Raw genomic sequence first — 22,984 nt, forward strand, 5'->3', positions numbered from 1 at the left:
TCTTTCTCCCGCGGAGCGGCTGGTAGTTTCGAACCGCTGACCTTAAGGTTCGCAGCCCGATTCGTAACCACTACGCTACCAGAGCTCCTTATTGAGGTTTATTTTAGATACCATAAAATTTGCCTTTTCTATGTATACTTCTGTAAGTTTTCACAAGCACATAGTTATGTAACTACCGCCACACTCAAGATTCAGGAATATTCCATCAGCCCACACCTGCCCTCATGCCTCTTTCTTTCTAGCCGACCTCTCCCACTACCACCAGACCCTCGCAACCATTCATCATGTGTGCAATGGGTTTTTATTTTTTTAATTTATAAAAATAGAATTCCTTGAATATTTTGGGATTTTTCAAACAAAAAATGTCTGGAAAAACTTGATGAGATTACTTAAAATCATAAGATAAATGTTAGTTTTAGTGATTTTTAACAGTATCCATCTTAAATAGTTGCCATTTAAATTTCTGTTGTTAAGTGCTGTCGAGTTGGTTTGGACTCATAGCCTCCCTGTGTAGGGTTTCCAAGGAGCAGCTGGTGGGCTTGATCTGCCAACCTGGTGGTTAGCGGTCCTGTGCTGATCCTATAGTACCACCCCATTTATAAGGTAGTATATGCAGAGCTCTGGTAGCGTAATGGTTATGAATCAGGCTGCTATCCTCAGGGTCAGTAGTTCGAAACTACCAGCTGTTCTGCAGGAGAAAGATGAGGCCTTCTGCTCCCATAAAGATTTACAGCCTCAGAAACCCTGTACAGGGTCGCTATGAGTCAGAACCGACTCCATGGCCCATAACAACAACAGCAGCAATGTACAGAGCTTGTTTTTAATGTTACACTTGATACTGAATACTCGGACTCCTATTGTGGCGCTATGGGATCAGCACTGGATTACGAACCACAAAAGTCAGCAGTTCAAACACACCAGTTGCTCCTTGGAAACCCTATACAGGGTCACTAAGAGTCAACTTTTAAACTTAACAACAGTGATGAATACTCAGCACACAATGAAATCAGATTGGTTGGTTGGTTGGTTGATGATGTACCGTGGAGTCGGTTCTGACTCATAGCAACCCTGTACAGGGTTTCTGAGGCTATAACTCTTTATGGGAGCAGGAAGCCTCATCTTACTCTGGCAGATCAGTTGGTAGTTTCGAACTGTTGACCTTGCGGTTTGCAGCCCAATTCATAACCACTACGCTACCAGAGCTCCTTATGAAATCAGGTAGGCATGCGAAAATTCTTTTTCCTGATGCAGTTGCTACCCACGTGCCATTGCCAACACATGGGTATTATTGATGAACACTTGGTATTTTAGCTGTTGTGATGTTGAACCTCGAAGGTGCCCAAGAAAGTGAGATTTAGGCTTCATGAATTGGGTGTCGTGTTACGCTCTTCAGTTGCATAAAGAAGAGGGAGGTGTAGTTAAGAGATTAGTCCAACTGAAATATTCCATTGTCTTCAGAGCATTTATCATTCCTCTTAATAACAATCCAGCATAACATGTTTCAATTTATTTCTCCCCTGAATTTTCTCATTTCCAAGCTTTTGTTTCATAAACTTGCTTTCCACCATCAGTAGAGACAAGGTCCCAGCCAAGTTGACGTTTGTTTTCCCTAGCATGCTCTTGCTCTTCTAACATACCCTATCATTCAGATTGCTGTTTGCTACCTGACTCTCTTGATTTTATGTTCTACATTTGGAGAAATGAAAGAGGAATCAACAGGTAATTGATCACTCTGTGCTGAGTTGGGTAGGACAGGGACCAGACATCTTCTTCGATTCACCCCAGAGGCTCATGAGCAGTAGTTCTCCATCACATTAGTGCCCAAACTGGGAGGCAATTCTTGCCCAGAGTTTAGACGCCTGGACCTCTAGAAGAGCAGAAGATGCAGGCTTGGGAGTCTCTGTAACACTCAGTACAGCCTGGTCCTTTCATCAACAAACTATGTGAAATATACCTCTTTGTGCCTTACTTTCTTCATCTTTAAAATGACAATAAGAATAGCTCACAGAGTTGTTGTGTGAGTTAGTACTCAACAATTCATCCATTCCACAAATCTTACTGTGACCTTCAATCTATCCCATAGTCAGCCATCTGTGTCCTTGACCTCAGCCTCCATGGATTCAATGAATCTTGGATCCAAATTGTTAGGAAGAAATGGGAGGGGGCAGCCATTAAGTGCTCAAAGAAATCCTTCAAAGGCTAAAAGGGATTTACATAGATAGCATTTACACTGTGTTAAGTATTATAAGTAATCTGTTGTTGTTGAGTGCCATCGAGTCAGTTCCAACCCATAGTGACCTTGAATAGGGTTTCTGAGGAGCAACTGGTGAGCTTGAACCGCTGACTTTGTGGTTCAAATGACTTTGACGTCCAGCGCATTAACCCACAGCGCCACACCAGGACTCCTGTAAGTAATCTAGACGTGATTTTAAGTATGGGAGAGAAGGTATATCGGTTATTTACAAATACTACATTGTTTTATAGGAGGGACTTAGCATTCATGGGTTTTAGTATCCGTGGGGATCTGGAATCAATCCCATGTGGATACGGAGGGATGCCCATACTGTTCTGCATGCTGATGATACAAGAGCAGAGAGAGAGACGACAAAAAATTACTCTATAAGGTGATGACGTTTTTGTTAAATGCCATTGAAGTGGTCCTAACTCAATGACCCTGTATAGAATTTCCAAAGAACAGCTGGTGGTTTTGAACTATCGGCCTTATGGTTAGCAGTCCAATGCTGATCCTGCAGCTCCACACCAGAATCCCTATGTAACGTGATAGGTATGATCATTGCTAATAAGTAAATTCAAGTAATTCAATGAGGGCAGAGAAAGACTGGTAAGAGATTACTATTTTATACAACGTGGTTATGAAGGTGTCTTGGTTTCTTGGTGCTGCTGTAACATAAACACCACAAGTTGTTGCTGTTGTTCAGTGCCATCAAGTTGGTTCTGACCCATAGCAGCCCTCTCTAAGCTTCCGAGGAGTAGCTGGTGAGCTTGAATCACCTATCTTGAGGTTTAAACCTACTTTGCAGTCCAGCACATTAACGCACAGCGCCACACCAGGACTCCAAATACCGTAAGTGTTAAGTGCCGTCAAGTCGGTTCCAATGCATAATGATCCTGTATAGGGTTTCCAAGGAGCAGCTGGTGAGCTTGAACTCCACTAAACTATGGTTCAAACAACTTTGCAGTCTGGCGCATTAGCCCACAACGCCACACCAGGACTCTCCAAATACCATTAATGTTGTTGTTAAGTGCCATAGAGTCGATTCCGACCCATAACGACCCTGTATAGGATTTCCAAGGAGCAGCTGGTGAGCTTGAACCACTGACCTTGCAGTTCAAATGGCTTTGCATTCTGGCGCATTAACCCACAGTGCCACACCAGGCTGGGAGTCCTGGGCATTCCTTGTTTGTTGGCAATCTTCACATTGTCTTCTTCTCTCTGTCTGTGTCTGCTCCCAAATAGGATTCTATGTCTAAGTAAATGGGGTTAGGATACTTTTAGGAGATGGAATCCAGTCCATAACATAAGATGTTTCTGATGAGATAATATTTGAACCGTTACATACATAACTTAAGCCAGCAAACCATGAAATGACTGGAATAGAGTATCTGCAACAGAAACAGCAGTGGCAGGGGCCCTGAGTGGATGGCAGGCTTGGAGTACTTGATGAAGTGCCCGGTGTCCAGAGCAGCGGGGGCAGGGGATAGGGATGAGGTCAGTTAGATGGATGGATTCGGGAAGAGCATGTCAGGGAGGTTCTGGGAGCCTGTCATGCAGTCTTTGGATTTGCTCTGCGTGATCCGAAACCACACCAGCCCCACTGCTGTCTAGTGGAGTCTGCTCGTAGCAATCCTATAGAATGATCCAGTAAGGTTTCCAAGGCTGGGATCTTTAGGGGAACCAACCATCTTTTCTCCTGTGGAGCTGCTGGTAGGCTTTAACCTGAGATTTCAGTTAGCAACCATGTGCTTTAACCACTGTGAGCTTAAACCACTTCATGTAAGGGTTTCAAAAACAGGCACAACTCTGGCTGCTAATCTGACAGTCAACTGCGGGTGGTTAAGGATGGGAACAAGGTAGAATACGTAGGAGGTCATCTCAGAAACCCAGGTGAGAGACTACAGTGGCTTGGAATGGAATGATAATGCCAGAGGAAGTGGAGTGGTAACACTCATTCTTTATGTTGAAGTTAGCCAATAGAATTTGCTGATGACTTGAGCATGTGGGGTGTGAAAGAGTTGTTTGACCAGCGCAACTAAAGACGTGTTGTTTTTATGTGTAATTGTGTCACTTCTGATGTATAACAACCCTGTATAGGGTTTCCGAGAGTGACTGGTGGGTTTGAACTGCCAGTCTGATGGTTACAAGTCTACTGTTTATCCTCCAGGACTACACCAGGACTGAAAGTGTTAAATGGATTGCAAGAGGGTTTGGAAGGAAAGCAGTAGTTCATTTTTGGACATGTTAAATTTAAGATGTCACATATTTAAGTGAAAATGTCAAGTAACCAATTGAGCACAGGACCGTAGGGCTGAAGGGAGAGGTCTGACTAGAGATAGATGCTGGACACCCCGGATGAGATTGTCACAGCTGTAAATGTTGATGGAAAAGAGAGAAGGCCAGGAGACAGACCTTGGGGGACAGTCTGAGACTGAGAGGTGGTGAGGACAATTAGCAAAGAAGACAGAGAAAGGGAGTAGTAAGTACTATGTCAGATGCTGTTGGTAAGTTAGTAGAATAAGGACCAAGAATTGACCACATTCTGCAGGAAAGTGTATATGAAGTGCTTGGGACACTTGTGAACAATAAGTTAATAAACATTTTATTAAATTTCCATCTTGTCCCATTCATTCCCCTTTCTGTTTTTTATAGTGATAATTTTTTATAGTGATAACCACAAGGTTGGTTCAAATCCACCATAGGAGAAAGAACCCTTATACAGGGTCACTCTCAGTTGGGATTGACTCAGGGGCAGTCTGTATATAGTTGTGATGGTTTTATCTAAGCATTGGACTGCTAACCACAAGGTCCGCATTCCAACCCCACCAGCCATTCCTCAGAAACCCTATACAGGGTTGCTATGAGTTGGAATTGACTCATCGGCACCGAACAACAACATATCAAAACAATTGCCGTTTCAGTAATTTCTCCCGTGTAATGCAGTGACATGAATTACATCCATCCTATCATGCAACCATCACCATTCTCCATTCCTTTTCTCTCTTTGATGGCTGAAAGTCTCATGTAAGCATATACCATGACCAGCCAAACCTAAAGATCCCAAGTGTCTGTCTTTGAGAAACGTTGTTCTAAATCCCTCCTGCTTTACATTTAACAAGACAGTTTCAACCCTCCTTGTGTGGCTGGACCCATTCTCAAAGTTACATGACTTCTGAATTTGGACTCTCTATGTATCATCTCTTTAAAATACAAAAACTGTAACTCATAAATGTGCACTATCCTGTTGTCTCTGAAGAAGGGAGAAGGGGGGCCACCATTTTGAAGTGCTTACCGTGGCGTCCCAAGGAGCTCTGGTAGCATAGTGGTTATGAATTGGGCTGCTAACCTCAAGGTCAGCAGTTCGAAACTACCAGCTGTTCTGTGGGAGAAAGATGAGGCTTTCTGCTCCCGTAAAGATATACAGCCTTGGAAAGCCTGTACAGGGTCGCTATGAGTTGGAACTGACTCCACGGTATTTAACAACAACAATCTCCACCACCATGGAGTCCTGGTGTGGTGCTTTGGGTTAATGTGCTGGACTGCAAAGTAGGTTTGAACTGCAAGGTCAGCGGTTCAAGCTCACCAGCTGCTCCTTAGAAACCCTATACAGGGTCGCTATGGGTCAGAAATGACTCGACGGCACTTAACAACAACATGACAGGCATGATGTCTTCACATGTGTCTGTCTCTTTGTACGTCCGTTTAAATGTATCATGTATGAAGTGACAAATTGTGAGCATTTTAATGGTGGTAGTTCTTTGCTTGTTGGTTAGCTCCATAACTAAGAGTTATTGTGCAGTTGTAAAGATTGATGCAGTGTAGCAAGTCCCACTTTGTGCATGACTGTCATTTTACAAAGGTTAACCCAATCTATTCTTAAACCAGCCCCTAATCATCTTCAGTGGTGAACTCCACTTGTATTCTTGGCAAATGAAGGCCACGTTCAGAAGTGCTTTATGGTTTACAAAGCACTTAAATGTACAAATAGCATTTGGGCCTCAAAATAACTCTGTGGAGTGGCCATTTTGGTGATATTAACTTGATAGGTTTCAAAAGCCAGTGTTTTTGCTCCCTAGTCTCTGTCCTGTGTTAGGTTGCATGGCCATTCCTTCTTAGCTACCTTGTGCTGGTGGTGTTGAATGGTGTGTAGTTGGTTCCAACTCAGCGATCCTATATAGCGTTTCTGAGGCTTTAATCTTTGCAGGAGCTGAAAACCTCATCTTTTTTCTGCAAAGCACCTGGTGGGCTTGAACCGCCAACCCTGTGGCTTAAAGTCCAGTGCTTATCCTATGGAGCCACCGTGCTCCCTCTTGTTTTTTGTTGTTGTTAAGTGCCTTCAGGTAATTATTGTTTAAATAGCTGTTGAGAAATAGGACATTTTATTTGTAGTTTAGAGTTGACAATAAAATAGCTTTATATGCATACTGATTTGGGGAAGGGGGTCAATTGCTCTAATGTTGGGGGATCATGGGGTAGGATGCTAAGTTGGGGTGTGAAAAGACTTGGGAGTGGGTGCGTCCAAGTATTGAGTATGACAGATCTCAGTGATTACAACAAGATGTAGAGTTTCTGCTGTTGCTAAGCGCTTTCAAGTTGGTTCCCACTTATAACAACCCTGTATAGAGTTTCTAAGGTTGTTGATCTTTATGGGAGGAGACAGCCTCATCTTCCTCCCCTGGAGCGGCTGGTAGGTTTGAACTGCCGACCTTGCAATTAACAGCATTCCAGTGCTTATCATACAATACCACACCAGCACTCTCACAACATGTACAATGTGGGTGGTGTTGGTGGTTGTGTGCCATTGGATCAGTTCTGACTCAAAAACCACACTATATAGGGTTTCCAAGGCTGTAAATCTTCACAGGAACAGAAAAGTTTCTTTCTCCTGCAGAGCAGCTGGTAAATTCAAACTACTGACCTTACTAGAAGCCCAGCTCACAACACACTACACTACCAGGGCTCCTTGTTGTTGTTGTTAAATACTGTCACGTTGGTTCAGACACATAGTGACCCTGTGTAGTGTTTCCAAGGAGTGGCTGGTGAGTTTGAACCACAGCCTTGCAATTCAAACGAACCTTTTGGCCAGTGCACATCCTACAGCACCGCACCAAGACTCCACTGGGGGTCCTTGTTGCCATTAATGTTCCCGTCCCGACTCATAGCAGCCCTGAATAGGGTTTCCCAGGAGCAGATGGTGGGTTTGAACTGCCAGCCTTGTGGTTCACCATCCAGTGCTAATCCTACAGCACCACACCAGGAGTCCAAGTCTCCTTGATGGTGGTAAAAGGTTCTTATCCATCTAATCATAATTATTATTCTATTCTTTTGGAAACGTCTTTGAGCTAGCTACAATTCGTTTCTACCCTGGTACCGAAGAGCACTTTTGTAAATAGGTTTTTAAGGTAACAAACATTTTAACTAGCATGTAGAGTTTCCATTTTTCCCTTCAATTTAAGAGGATACAAGTCAGTAAGGAGCTCTGGTAGTGTAGTGGTTACGAATCAGGCTGCGAACCACAAGGTCAGCAGTTCCAAACTACCAGCTGTTCCACAGGAGAAAGAAGAGGCTTTCTGCTCCCGTAAAGATTTACAGCCTCAGAAACCCTGTACAGGGTCACTATGAGTCGGAACCGACTCCACGGCACATAACCATCACCAACCGCAAGTCAGTAGGTTGAGTATTTCTCCCATGACTTGTTTTAACATAGTTACCACATAGTTTTCTTGCCTGTACTTTTCTCTAAAATATCTTTAGCCTGGCCTCATTTCTGTGTCATAATCTTACTGTGCATCATGAGGTTTGCATTTTACGAGTGATTGTGTAAATCATTATCTTCCCTACTAGAATGTAAGCTTTGTGATGGCCGGGATAGTGCCTGATTTCACCTCTGTAACTTCTCAAAGCTTAGCTGAGTATTTGATACAAGGCAGGTGTGGTGCTGTGAGATAAAGCACTGGTGGACACAAGGTCGGTTTGAACCAAACTCACCATCTTCTCCTGGGAAACCCTATACAGCACTTAACAACAACAACAAAGGAACTCTAAACATTTACCAAATGGGCCTGAATTGATTTGGTAACTATTGTGTTGGTTGCACTATTCAGTAGTGCATAGTCAAGGGAAATGTAACAGTTGTAATAATTGAGTGGCTCAGATAGCTAAGCACTCAATTACTAGCCGAAGGGTTGGTGGTTCGAACCCACCCAGCGACACTTGGAAGGCAGGCCTGGTGATCTGCTTCTGAAAGATTATGGTGAAAACCCTGTGGAGCAGTCTGCTCTGCACACAGAGAGTCTCAAGGAGTTGAGTTGTCTTGATGGTAACAGACAACAACAAACTAAAGGTGCTATCTTGTTGGATTTCTTTGTGTTTCTTTGATATATATTGCCTTGTCATGAACATTATTTTGATAATGGGCTATTTGTGCGCTTCAACAAATCCTACAGAGATTGTTGTTTTTAAATGCTATCAAGTCGATTACATCCCATAGCGACCCTGTGTAGGCTTTCCAGGGAGCAGCTGGTGAGCTTGAACCACTGACTTTGCAGTTCAAATGACTTTGCTGTCTGACGCATTAGCCCACAGCACCACACCAGGACTAAGTTGCTTTATAATCTTTGACCCAGTTTCTCAGCAAGAGAAATGTCTGATAAACCTGGGCAGAGCATGACTAACAGATTCCACTCTAGTGCTTCCAATTACTTGTACCACGTTTTATATGGTGATGTTTAATTCTGTAGGTATGTTTAATTTCTGTCTCTTCATCTTAGTAGCAAACAGAGCCAAAAGCTATGTGCTTATACACTTTTAAAAGCCAAGAGATTGTATTCTTTCTTTCTTTAACAGAAATATGCCTGTAACTTCTTAACTTACTATAAAGTCTGTATATATTGACAGTATCATAGGAAATTACCTGAATTTTTTTTTTTCTTTTTTTGTACGTGGTAGTACAGGGAAACTCAAACATGAGTGGTTTCTCCAGAGAGATTCCGAAGGGGACACACCTTCACTTATCAACTGGCCTTCCAGGTATAGCTCAAGGTGAAACTGTGGCCGCTATGTAGTGAATGCTGCTGCTTCCCTTTGGATTTGCCTTGCTATCTCCATCCACCAGCTAACCCTAACCCCTCTCTTCCCTTCCGTAATATCAGTGCACTGGAAATTCATGTGTTCAGAAAAGGCCTATTAGAACTTACCTTCTAATCATTTGCTTTTTTTCCTCCTTTGCCCTAATCTCTGCCATCAGTATTTTCTCTTCTTTTTTCTCTTTCTACTAATCTTTTTACTCAGCCTCTTAATTTTCCCCTTTTCTTACCCACTCTTGTGGTGTTGGCCAGTTGGGGGCAGCAGGGAGAAACTCATCAAGTGTTGTTGTTGTTGTTGTTAAGTGCCATCGAGTCGGTTCCGACCCATAGCGACCCTGTACAGGGTTTCCGAGGGTGTAAATCTTTACGGGAGTAGAAAGCCTCATCTTTCCACTCTTGTGGTGTTGGCCAGTTGGGGGCAGCAGGGAGAAACTCATCAAGTACATCCTCGTTTTCTCTTCAGTCAGGCTAACCAGTCAGGACTCCGTCGTGTCTGAATTTCACTCCTCCTGGCACACCCAATCTCGTTTTCACTTCTCATCTCTAAGCAGCTCATTTTCAACCGTCAAAATTTCAAATGTGTGGTTTTGAAAGCAGACAAAAAACCCCCTATCATTTCATATTTAAGGTTGGGGGCAGGGAGAGGCAGAAGGAGTAAGAATGAATAAGTCATTGCAAAGACAAAGCACCCATCTATTGAGTTTCTGACAGTCACTTTGTTCTCCTCTGAGGACAGAATTCAGATTGTCTTTGATTAAAAGCACACATTCCACAGGAGAACTTGAACCATATTTCAGTCTTCTTTTGATTAGCAAAGGTTATAAGTATTAAAAAAAAAACCCCAACCTAACTTTGGCTAGTCTTTAGGAAAAATAACAACTTGAAATACTTTTTCCCTTGAATTGTTCATCATAACCACTTGTTATGTGTGAGCTTGATTTTTCTTTCTTGCATTTTATGTCAAAAGCCATATAATTAAATGAGAGCTTTTTCATCAAATTTTAGGGTATACTTATGAAAGAAAAGATTTTCTTCCATAAGGTGTATGGGGGATGGGAACTTCAAAAAGTATGTGGAGAGATGGAATGGAAAGACAATGGATTTTTTTCCATAAACTCTTTGAAGCCCCCTCATATATCAGCAGCAATTATTTTGTTGAGTAATCATAATGGTTTTACATTCCCAAAGAAAATTGCCTTTCTACTCGAAAAGCATTCTTGGCTTTTAAAAAGAATATCCCAATCAGTAATCCATTCTCTGTTTGAATGGTTTCTCCACTCTTACTTCATGGCATTTTAAAAAGTAAAACTAAGAACTAACGAACACCGTTAAAAGTTAACGTCTTGCCAAGCACTAAGCCATGTGATTTGCAGATATCACACTGCATATGTCACCGTTATTTCCATTGAAAAGATAAAGCCACTGAGGTGTATGAGAGGCCACTAAATTGCCCAATGCTAAAATAGCCAGAAATGAATGAGCCAGAGTTTGCACAGAGACCTCTTAGGAGCCTACAACCATACTTCATTGGTAATGTTTTCATTTTTCTCTCAGATGATTAAGTAGCAGCAGTTCTAGAGAAGGGGAAATTTTTCCATTCTTTTCTTCTTCCAATAACTGTCTTTTCTCTAACATTCTTCTTGGTATTGCAGTTGCTCGTGGTAACATTAGCCAAACGGATCAAATGTCTTATGAATGAATGAGTGTCATATGCATAGCATGAAAAAGCTTGTGAATGTTGAGTGCTTTTAAAAGACAGATGATTATTTATTGTATTTTGAACTCAGTAAAAAGCATAAGTAATCACGAATGCGCTTATGTTTCCAGGAGACAGTAAGATTACAACGTTTTGCTTAACAAATGGATGTGTACCTGGAAAATACCCACGCCCCATACTGGGCCTATCCAAGCCTGAAAACTTAGTGATCCCCAGAGCCAGCCGCAGTCTGCCCTGATGCACGCTGGGGTTGCATATTAGAGAAAATTTCCCTCTTTAGCTACTAAAGGGACCCATTCACCCTCAGGACAGATAGCAGCTATACCACACTGGCATACGTAAGCAAATCTGAAAACTCAATTCAGAATCTCTCATTTGGTGTAAACAGTGGATTTCTGACATTGAACTCCCCCCACCCCCAAAATGCCTTTTTTAATTATTTTTTAATCTCTTTGGGCTTCTTTCCACACCTTGGTTATCTGTGATAACGCATGCTTTCTTTCCGTTAAGCACTTTACAACTGAAACCCTTTTTCTTTCTTAAAGAGTAAAAGTTAGAGAAAAATTGGTGAAAGAGGAGAGTGCTCGCAGCAGCCCTGAACTTGCCTCAGAGTCCGTACTTCAGAGGAGATCCGTGCCTTTGCCATTGTATTACTTTCAGTCAGAAAACTCGGCTTTCCATAGGGTCCTGAGCAAGACAGCCGGCTCAGCCCGTCAGCCAATCCACGGCTATGTACAACCAGCAGATCCTGTCCACACTGCCAGGCTGCTGACCACAGAAAACAGCTCTGAGTGCAGCTGTGTGGAACCAGCCACCCAGCATGTAGCAACACCTTCTGCCTCGGAGGTCTTAGAAGATGAGAAAAGGGATAGCCCAGTTCTCCATATTTATGAATCCAAAGCAGAAGAAGATACGTTCTTAACTGAAGCTCTCGAGAAAAGCAGGAAGACGCTTTTGACTTTGGAAGATCCTGCCCTGGTGATAAAACAAGAAGAAGACCTCTCTGGAGAGGAGGACTTTGGTACGCCTGCTATTACTACCGTCACCTTAGAGCATCAGCAGGACCAAGAACATCTGTCACACCCACCTAAAGTTCAGCACCAGGCCACTGAGAGCCCAGACAGGAGTGAGATGGTGTCTTACCTTCAGCATGAGCCAGTGTCCCCAGACGCCAACCTCACAGCTCAGACAAAGGACGTTTCCACAAAGAAGCGCAAGGTTCTCACTCGCTCACTCTCTGATTACACCGGCCCCCCTCAGCTCCAGGCCTTGAAGTACAAGGACCCTGTTTCCAAGAGAGAGGTCGAGCCACAGAATTCCAAAACTGAAGGGCCCTATGCGGAGGTGGGAATGGTGGACACCAAGGTCTCTGTGGCCCAGCTCCGAAGTGCGTTTCTGGAGTCCACCAATGTCAGCAAGAAACGCGAACTGTAGGTGATGTTCCAAACATAATCCCGATGTGTCACTTGCACGTCCTTGGCAGAATTCACTTCTCAACGTGTGTCGTATCCTGCACTAAGTCCTGTTAGCTTAGCTCACAAGTGTGTGCAGGGGAGATGATACAAGGCAATGGCTCAGAGACTACCATTTTGCTTCTGCCTACTAATGGGGTGGTCAAGTATTGGGTCACTGGAATGCTCTACGTCCTTTCGTGCATGGTAGAGGCATGCGGAGACACTTAGCAGTATTATACCTTCACTCACTGAGATGGATAAATCTTTGCCTTATTCTCTCTCTCTGCCTTCCTGTTTCTCTTCTGTGTATTCTGCATCCCATGATTCTAAAAGCCATTCACGGGTTGAGAGGTCAACCGAAGGAGTTGGCTCACCCACCAGTATGGAACGGGAAAGAGGGTCCCGGAAACCAAGACGCTATTTTTCTCCTGGTGAGAGTAGAAAGACTTCTGAGAGATTTAGAACTCAACCTATAACCTCAGCAGAACGAAAGGAGTCGGATAGGTAGGCACGTGTCTATGTAGTTACATAGGTCTAGGAACATAAATTAATGATACAGAATTTTTAGCCTGATGCATGAGGGATTTGTATCCTCATGCACCTGTGGGTTTTGGTGATTCACAATTCTTCCACTTAATTGATGCGGGATATTTATTTCACTGATTTAAAAGTAGACTTAAAGAATGTTGGCCTTTACAATGTCTTAACAATACACAGTTTGAAGTTGCCTTTAGGAGGTGTGATAAAGCATTGATGGTAGAGGTTTAAGACATAAACATGATTTTTCTTAATTTCAGTATTTTTGATATTCTCATAGCCTTGTTAAAATAGAAGCCAAATTGAGTGTTCGCCAGATTTTACAGTGAAAATAACTTCAGGAATTTTATATTCACTATAAATGCCTTATTTGGTATATGTGAAGTTTTATATTAAATTATCTTTTACTATTGCATAGAAATGATAAGGTTTGTCTAAAAGATTATCATCAGTCCTATTTAATAAGATGTACTTGACCTTTGTTTTTTGTCCACGAGTTACGCGTTTGGCTGAGATTGTGTGCACATTGGAATCTACTGTGTCCATAGGAATGTGTAGTCACCATTAGAATTCCACTGCTGATATTCTCTAAGAGTGGTTCACTGCATTTTTTATTTTTGCTTTACATTGATGTTTCATTTGGGTCTTCTACTCACACCAGCTAATTTCCTATCACTATTGTTTCCAATGTCTTTCCTAGATATACTTCACATTCAGAAATACCAGCTGCTGAGGGCAAGTATCTTTTCATTTGTCTTCTTTTACTTCCTCTTTATCACCTCTCTCAGATTAGCATTAAATAATAACAGTTTTGGCTTTTTGAGAAAACATAATTATGGAACGTTAGAAATCCCTCACTTTTCTTCAGGGCTTTCTTTCGTTTGAATACAACAAAATTTGAGATTTTAAGACAAGCGTTGTTTTTGAGAGTTAGCGAGTCTTGGCTAGACAATATTAAAATCAAGGGACTTGGAGCGCAGCAGTAGACTTTTCTTGTTAGTAATATTTAATAATTTAAAAAGCATATGTGATATATGATGGAACCCTGGTGGTGCAGTGGTGAAATGCTTGGCTGCCAACCAAAAGGTCAGCAGTTCGAACCGCCAGTTCTCCAGAGGAGAAAGATGTGGCCATTTGCTTCTGTAGAGATGAAAGCCTCAGGAGTCTTCTAGGGCAGTTCTACTATTTCCTACAGGGACGTTACGTGTTGGAATCAACTCAGTAGCAATACATACATGATTATGCTGAGACCTTCTTTCTGTAAACTCTCCTCTTCAGTGTTAGTTAAATATAATAATAGAAATGTTCTTACCCGGCTGAGTGGTTTGGTTTGGTTGTAATCCAAGGGAAATCGGTACCTTTTCAACTGAACAGAAACAATGTTTCTGCCCTAGAAAGAAATATTACCAATTATTCATTTTAGTATGCCCATTCTTGTATGCATGGGATTTCTTGTACATCCAGAAGTTTTCTAACTGTGTTCAGTTTTTGTTTGGTGGCATTTTGCAGATGAAGAAAAGGTAGATGAACGAGCCAAGCTAAGTGTTGCTGCCAAGAGACTGCTCTTCAGGGTAAGAGGTCCCCATGGGGTTCCATCCAAATCATGACTCATGGGAGTCCCCACATCCCTATCCTGCTCCATGCACCTCTGGGCACTTGAAGGTACTCCACGGTCAGCCTGGTTTTGACACCCAGCTCAGACGTATACGTCCAACGATGAGTGTGCCTCAGGGTCATTCGCTCCTGGGAGAGCAGAGCAGAGACTTGTTGCTTCTCCTGCCACTTTTCCTCAGGTTTCTAGGTGACAGTGTTTATAGGGATGCCTCAATTTTTCTGCTCTAATAGGAAATGGAAAAATCATTTGATGAAAAAAACGTTCCTAAACGACGCTCAAGAAACATGGCGGTGGAACAAAGGCTGCGTCGCCTGCAGGACAGATCCCACACGCAGCCCATAACCACTGAGGAGGTGGCCATCGCAGCGACGTGAGTCTCCCACGGGATGTCTTGACCTTGGCTGAGATGTCTCCTTTTAAACCAAAATTGAAATCTTTTTAAATAGAAACAAGATGCTTTGCCTAGAAGCGACCGGGAGGTTGGCATTTTGTGCTTTTCCTTTCTGCTGTCTTTGTAAACTCGGTCATTGGATGTGTTACCTGGTGTCTGTCCTGTGGAGCAAGTAGTTTACAATCTACTGCTAGACTAAAGGTGACTGGTTTGAAGTTCCCCAGTAGCTCCATGAAAGAAAGGCCTGGGAACTTGCTTTCTTAAGATCACAGCCAAGAACTCTCTCGAGGGCAGTTCTGCTTTATAACCCACTGGATCTCCACAAACTCAGCTCACAACAGCAACAATAACACTGCCTGCTGTATCCCCTAGAAAAACATGAAGAGATCATTCCATTTCATTTGGGGGAGAGGGGGCTGTGAATTTAGCTTCTCTCTTCTATAGAAAATTTAAAATATAGAAGTAGACAGAGTGATAACAAGGACTCCCATCCAGTGGCATCCCCTTCCTTCCTGTGGTAGCTCAAGCAAACCCCAGACACTGTCCCGTTTTATTCATAAATATTGGAGTATCTAGCTCTAAAAGACGGGCCTGGTGGCATGGTGGGTTAAGCGTTGGACTGCTAACTAAAAGGTCAACGGTTCAAACCCACCAGTCTCCCCACGGGAAACAGTTGTGACAATCTGCTCCCGGAAAGCTGTGCAGCCTTAGAAACCCAATGAAGCAGATGTGTTTCTAATTGAGGGTGGCCGTGAGTTGGAATCGACTCTATGGCAGTGGGTTGGGCTAACTTTAAAAGAGAAGGGATCTTTTTTACTTGTTTTTAAATGATCAACCATCAAAATTTAATCAGAAGTTTGGTAACTTTCCAAGTTGAGAGAAGTAAGTTTTGAGCAATATCTTCAGAATTAATTTCCCAAGGTACTTCATTTAGAGAGCATTGTTTCAGTTGAGCGCAAACTTTGATTTGTTCTTTAAAATTGTTTTCATGGCCCTAGATAGACACACACACACACACATAAACACACCCCACACCCCTTTCTTTCTTGGAATCAATGAAGTTCACCTCATGCAAGATACAGATAGCCAAAGAAGCCTTGCTATCCAAGTTCACGTCTATGGACTTGCTATTAGATGAACCGACTGCACTTCTTCCAGTTTTCCTCAGTTTCCTGGGGTATGTGCAGAGATGTTCTTATACTCATTAGGAACTTTCAGCAAGTCAGATCGTTTATTTTCAAATAGCATTATGAATCTGGCTGTTGTAAAAGAAGAAGCAATTTACTGAGGGTGTAAAAAGTCAACATTAGCAAAAATGTTCGCTATGAAAGTCGCAAAGAATCTACTTGGTGATAGGTCCTTATAATATAGAAGGACACTGAGTTCAAACAAACAAACAAACACACAAAAACAATCTGAGAACAACATTCTAAAACGTGGACACAATCTACTTTATTGACTGGTGGCTGGTAGCAGAGTGGTTACGAATCGGACTGCAAACCTGAAGGTCAGCAGTTTGAAAACTACCAGGTGTTCCGCCAGAGAAAGATGAGGCTTTCTGCTCCCATAAAGATTTTACAACCTCAGAAACCCTGTAAGGGGTGCTGGGAGTCAGAACCAACTCCACGGCACATCACCACCACCACCAATATTAGGTTTTGTTTGGTTATTAGTTTTTCAAACCAGGACACTTGTACTAAAGATATCAGAGGGCTTCCCAAAGTCTGTGGGAAAATTCCATTCTCTTTTCATTCCATTTTTCCACATACTTTTTGAAACCCAAAAAGTATAGTGAACCCTTCCCCAAGCCGATAAACCTATTCCATTGACTTTAAGTGGTCTCTGTCTCTTTTATTTCTTATGTTTGCAATGGCCTCTCAAATTCTGTTGTGATTTTTTTTTTTTTTCTTTCTTTCTTGCTTTCAAAAGTACTTAGCAAATAAATTTGTTGAAGTATTTGATTTTGCTTTTGTGAATTTGAAATACTTCCCTAATGCTTCTTTCCTTCTCTCTCCTTATGAATGTTCCTTCCTTTGGCACTTGCTTTTAAAGTGAACCTATCCCTGCTTCGTGTTCTGTGGCCACCCATCCTGTAATGGCAAGACTTCCTAGCCCCACTCTAGCTAAGAGCACTCTGCAGGCTGCCAGGTACTGGACAGAAATAGCTGCATGTGGCAATAAGTACAAAGGTGCTGGACAGTGAGTGCATCTTAAACATGTTGAATGCCTTTCATTTGGTTGGCAAACAAGTCAGTGCCGTGAGTGGTTCTGGGCATGCGTGGCATTTGTTTTTGTCACAATGCAAGGTACTGATAACTTCATGTCTGCCTGTGTGAGAACACATGGAGTCTCTCTGTGCTCACATTGTGTCCTGGGACTCGCATCACACTAACTTACTGAACCATTTGTTTCGTGTCTGTTTTTCATGACAGTGGTCATTCCTAAAAAATGTCTTTCTTCATCAGTAATGCTAGCACTTAAGGAACTCTGATAGCATAGTGGTTACAAATCGGGCTGCTAACCTCAGGGTCAGCAGTTCGAAACTACCAGCTGTTCCGTGGGAGAAAGACAAGGCTTTCTGCTCCCGTAAAGATTTACTTGTTGTTGTTGTTAAGTGCCGTCGAGTCGGTTCCGACTCATAACGACCCTGTACAGGGTTTCCGAGGTTGTAAATCCTTACGGGAGTAGAAAGCCTCATCTTTCTCCCGCAGAGCGGCTGGTAGTTTCGAACCGCTGACCTTAAGGTTCGCAGCCCGATTCGTAACCACTACGCTACCAGAGCTCCTTTACTTACAGCCTCGGAAACCCTGTGCAGGGTCGCTATGAGTCGGAACTGACTCCAAGGCACATACCAATCACAATGCTAGCTCCTAAAACAGATGAACAAAAGGGGAGTCAACATGAATGTTGAAATTTGACTAACACCAGAATGTTTAAAACACTTGGAGACAGAAAGATCTGCTGTAGACAATCCTATATATTTCTGACGTATAAGGAGACCATGCCATTTTGTTCTAGGATTGGAAAAATAATTTCTAGTTTCTAAATGTAGATGTCTTAGATTATGGTGTTTAAGAATTATGTCTTTAGAGCATGTAAATAACCCCCTTATTTTACTGTTATGAATTAATAATGACTAATATGGCTAAAATTAAGAGTAAACAAGGCAAAATGACATAGAGAAACAAAGCGAGTGCAACCCAGAGCCAGGTTGGAAGTAAGCTGATGCTGCCCTTCCAGTTCGCAGCACCTTAAGACAGACTCTGAAGCTCACATTGCTTTCCTTGTCCTCCTCTTTTTATACCTGGATCTGCTTTTTGTCTGAAACAACTTGTGACTTGGCCTTTAATTGGTTTCAAGGCAGAATTCACTTCTTACTCATATACAATGGATTAACGAGCTGGCTTTACCCAGGCTGTTAGTAGTAGTGTGTTGAAAACCTTTCACGATTCTGAAAGACCATATAAACTAATATAACTAGACCATATAAACTTCTCTACCTGGAAGTTGTAGGACTTTATAATCACCTGAAATTTTCTTCCATTTTAAACTGGGAATTTCTTCCAAACTTAAACTGGGAATTTCCAGTTTAGGTACAAACCAGAAATCTCAGAGATACCTACGAGAGAAAATGCTAAAGGAGCAAAAGTTTTTTGTTTTGTTTTGTTTTTTCAATGAAACCACTCATATTTAGCAAGTGAAAATCAGAACCCTGTGTTCTAGATGATGATGTTGATAAAATGACTGTGTTGTTTCCTATTTAAAAGGAGAAGACCCCCTTATAAAACATACCTTAAATTATGCCTTAGGATTCCTTTTAGCTAAACTAACAATACAGCCTCTCTGAGTAAGTGAATTGCTTCAATTTCTTAACTAGGAAACCCATTTCTTAGAATTCAGAGCTAAACATCTGCTCTTTGTGGAATTGATAGAGCTGGTGTCCCAAGTTTATTCTCCGACTCAACGTCTTGTTTAATAGGTAAACAACTTCAGACACCTGACTTAAATTTCTGAAGGGAAAAATCAGCCCTTTTAAAAACTGTTGCTCTGGTACTTTTAACAAAGTATTAATATAGAAAGTTAGCGATGGGATCTTGTTTCTTTCTGTGCTGCTGACTTTGTGTTACTTTCAGATTACAGGCATCTGCTCACCAAAAGGCATTAGCTAGGGACCAGGCAAATGAGGGCAAAGATTCTGTTGAACAAGGTGAACCTGACTCCTCCACTCTCAGCCTCGCAGAGAAGTTGGCCTTGTTTAACAAACTGGCGCAGCCTGTGTCAAAAGCTATTTCTACCCGAAACAGAATAGACATAAGACAGAGGAGAATGAATGCTCGCTACCAAACGCAGCCCGTCACACTTGGAGAGGTGGAGCAGGTGGGTATTCAACCATCTGAGTCCAATGCTTTGATGTCCTTAAAATCTAGGAGCTCTGGCTAACTCTCAAGTTAATAATGACAGAATTCAGGCAATTTACCCGGACACTGGGCTTGCCTGTAGGTGATTTGGTAATAATGTAATTCCCTTGAAAGAGCACCATGCCACGTATGCGTCTCTGTTCTTGCTTTCGTAATTTATTCGCTGAAATCATCTGAAGTGGGTCCATTTTGGAGAGACCCACAATGTGGTTTGTAGTGAGGAGCATTATAGAACTGTGTCCAGGAAGGGTTTCCAATGAAGATAAGTGATGAAGCTGTACCAAAGGCAGGATGTCAGTCTGTCTGTCTGCATACTAGAACAAGCGATGAAGCTGTACCAAAGGCAGGATGTCAGTCTGTCTGTCTCCAAACTAGAACAAGGGAGACAGTGTTGTTCAGTCATCTTTGTACTTAACTGTGCCCTCCCCTTTCCCAGGTTCAAAGTGGAAAACTCATTCCTTTCGCACCTACTGTCAACACTTCTGTGTCCACAGTGGCATCGACCATCATGCCAATGTACGCCGGGGATCTTCGGGCAAAGCCATCTGTTGATGACAGTACAAATACCACTGACTCTAAGTTCCCTTGTTCAGTAGAGCATGCAGACCCTCCAGTAAGAGGCATCCTAAAGTCACCAGCATGGCAGCCTTCAGGAGAGGACAGCGGGGACAAAGGAACGTTGAGAGAATTTGGAGAGACCGAAAGCAAGCAAGTCTTGGCCAATAGAAACAGTTGGTCTAAAAAGTATGAGTCCTTTGAGGAAGCAGAGCCATCCCACCCCATTCTTAGTAGAGTCAGAGAGGTAGACAGCCATAAAGATCCAAAATATGCTGTTCCAAGAAGAGGAAGCACAGACCTAGTGAATGCTCCCCTGGCCCGTCTTGGTGATGAGCTGAAGGAATTTTCCACTGCTAAAAGCCCTGTACAGGGGAGCCAGGACTTGAAAGACAGGCAGTCCTTTGAGGAGAAGGTGGAGATGGAGAATGTCACAACACGCAGGCTTTCTCTAAGAGGTAAAGTAAATCACAACTTGCTCTTACAATGTTCGAAACCCAGCTCAGTTTTCAGCAGCTTCTTGCTAGGTTGTGTGTGGGCGCGCATGTGTGTTGGTTTCCAGCTAAGTTGAAAAGACAGTTTGTGACCATTACTGATTAAAAAGTACAGTGTGAAGCAAATGTGCCTCGAGATTTCTCTCCCCCTTTCTTTTGACTTTAATGGATTCATCCATTTTTCCACTGAAATACCTGCCATTCTTTCTACATCTTAAAAAATGTTTTGATCACTTGGATGACATTCCCTTCTCTAACACCTTTGTTGTCTCTTTTGATACACTGATGATCCAAAAAGCTCAGGACTTGGGCAAATGCAGGGAATAAGGGCTTGAAACTGTATTTCTGGGCTTATAGACACTTTCTACACCCGTTTTATTGTTGTTGTTGTTGTTTTTTCTTTTTGCAGACAAACTAAACTGCATGAGACTTTAATCCTCTTTCTAACTGACTTAAAATGATACTGTGCAAGTTATAATCAGGGTTTTGGAGTGTAAGTCTAGTGTATTTGAAATGTGAAAGTTCTGTTGTTTTTTAGGAGGGGTGGGTAGAAACATTCCATAGTTTACATTTAAAGCTAACTTCCTGTGTTTTGCACAGTAAAAAAAACAATTATCATGATATGCTGTGAGAAGTAACCCACAGAGAAATTTGGCTTCCTCACAGTGTTAGAGATTTTCATCAGTGCAAATAGATTGGATAACCTCTCCTATATACCCACGGATTGAACTCCAAGTTCTTGACTTGTCATTGTTGTTAGTGGCGCCGCCAACTCGGTTTCGATTCTTAGCGATCCCGGATAGGGTTTCCAAGGAGCTGCTGGTGAGTTTGAACCACTTATCTTGCAGCTCAAACTGATCTTTCGGTCCAGTGATTTACCCTGCAGTGCCAGAATGCTTGCCTACTGGGGGTTAAAAAGCTACAAGAATGTTCACTGGAGGAGTAGGTGCTCATGTTACTCCTTTCCTGTTCCGCAGCGGAGCTTTGGGAGCCTGCTTTTGAGCAGACAGGCACAGCTGCTGGGAAACTTGTTGCTCCAACCACAAACCTGGTGTCCTGTAAGCAGCCCGACTCCACAGAACAGGAACAAGAGAAGCCCTGTAAGAATCCATGTGCCATGTTTGCTGCCGGAGAGATCAAATCACCGATGATGGAGGGTCTGGCCATCCTTGACTCCCCCAGCAAAACCATGTCAATTAAAGAAAGGTAAACAGAGATGCTAGGATTGAAAATGAGCTGTAGTGGGGGTGGAAAAGGTGCTTAGAGTTGTTTTGTGTGTTTGTTTTTATTTTCTAAATCTACGTGATGGGCAAAGTGATGAAATCTGAAATTTACAAGGGGGACTCTGCTGTTCTCCAAACATTCTTCGGGGAATTACAGACAATTGTTAGTGAACCGCATCCACCCCAGTGCCTGGTTGGTCATGTTGGTGGAGAGCCAGTTCTAGACTCTAATGAGGAAATAAGCAGAAACTTACTTGTCCTCGCTACATTTGTTTGCAGTTCTCTTTGTTTTTTATATAAACTATTCTCTTAACTATTTGGGTATGGGAACTGATATCTTAGAGCTTTTCAGATACACGTAGCTTCCTATTGAGTGTACCAGCTGATGGTGATGGTCCATATAAATGGATTTCTATTCTCATTTAAAATACAAATCTAAGGCATCTGAATCCAAGTTTTGCTTCTTTTATGGAAAGTAAAATGGATGACTTTTCTGAATTGCATTTAGAAATTTTCCATCAGGTAATAACTATGAAAGATTGTATTTGAGCATTAAATAACCGTTTTTTTTTTTTCATTCAAAAGAATGATGTTGGTTAGAGAGGGTGGATTTAAATGGAAGCAATATAGTGAATAGGAGTTCAACATTATCAGGATGTTTTTCCTTGTTAACCTTGAGCCACGTTTGAATGAAGCAGCAAACAATGGAATAGTGATAGGAATTCTGGGTGAAGAGAGGTCAAGTTAATTTCCCTGTCTGACCTGCAAAGTATTTCCTCCGTCTGTTTCTTACGCTTCTGCCAACCTGAACCTTTTCTTATACCTGCCATCATCCAGAAGTTTTATTGGTTTGTTACTCACAGACCAATCTTATTTTTCCTAGATATATCTCAAACTGCCCATGACGATTTATCAAACTATGATGAAACTTCTTCACTCTTCATTCTGTCTTTCTAAAGGCAAGCTTTTTTTGGACATTCTGGATAAAAGATTAGATAGATGCAACATTATTTCCCCCACTGATAAATGAATAAGATCGTTAAGTTGTATTGTTACTGTTGTTTTTGTTGTTGTTAAGTGCCAATCAAGTCAGTTCCGACCCACAGCGACCCTGTATAGGCTTTCCGAGGAGCAGCTGGTGAGCTTGAAGCGCCAACTTTGCAGACCTTGCAGTTCAAACAGCTTTGCATTCTCGCGCATTAACCCTCAGTGCCACACCAGAACTCCTGTTTTTCCTGTAGTCTCTCTTGATTTTCAAT

The 22,984-nt window shown here is 42.2% G+C and overlaps 1 protein-coding gene across 1 annotated transcript in view; it reads left to right on the forward strand.

Moving 5' to 3' along the window:
• Positions 1-22,984, forward strand: part of SVIL (supervillin) — a 192,879-nt gene that overhangs the window by 14,319 nt on the left and 155,576 nt on the right. The window contains exons 5-14 of the mRNA XM_006874040.1: positions 9,185-9,265; positions 11,584-12,468; positions 12,826-12,996; positions 13,730-13,764; positions 14,539-14,600; positions 14,875-15,014; positions 17,088-17,183; positions 19,169-19,412; positions 19,890-20,466; positions 21,480-21,708. Coding sequence (XP_006874102.1) covers positions 9,185-9,265; positions 11,584-12,468; positions 12,826-12,996; positions 13,730-13,764; positions 14,539-14,600; positions 14,875-15,014; positions 17,088-17,183; positions 19,169-19,412; positions 19,890-20,466; positions 21,480-21,708 — 2,520 coding nt within the window. The remainder of the gene's footprint in view (positions 1-9,184; positions 9,266-11,583; positions 12,469-12,825; positions 12,997-13,729; positions 13,765-14,538; positions 14,601-14,874; positions 15,015-17,087; positions 17,184-19,168; positions 19,413-19,889; positions 20,467-21,479; positions 21,709-22,984) is intronic.

Source organism: Chrysochloris asiatica, unplaced genomic scaffold, assembly GCF_000296735.1.
Source record: "Chrysochloris asiatica unplaced genomic scaffold, ChrAsi1.0 scaffold00258, whole genome shotgun sequence".
NCBI classification, from domain to species: Eukaryota; Metazoa; Chordata; class Mammalia; order Afrosoricida; family Chrysochloridae; genus Chrysochloris; species Chrysochloris asiatica.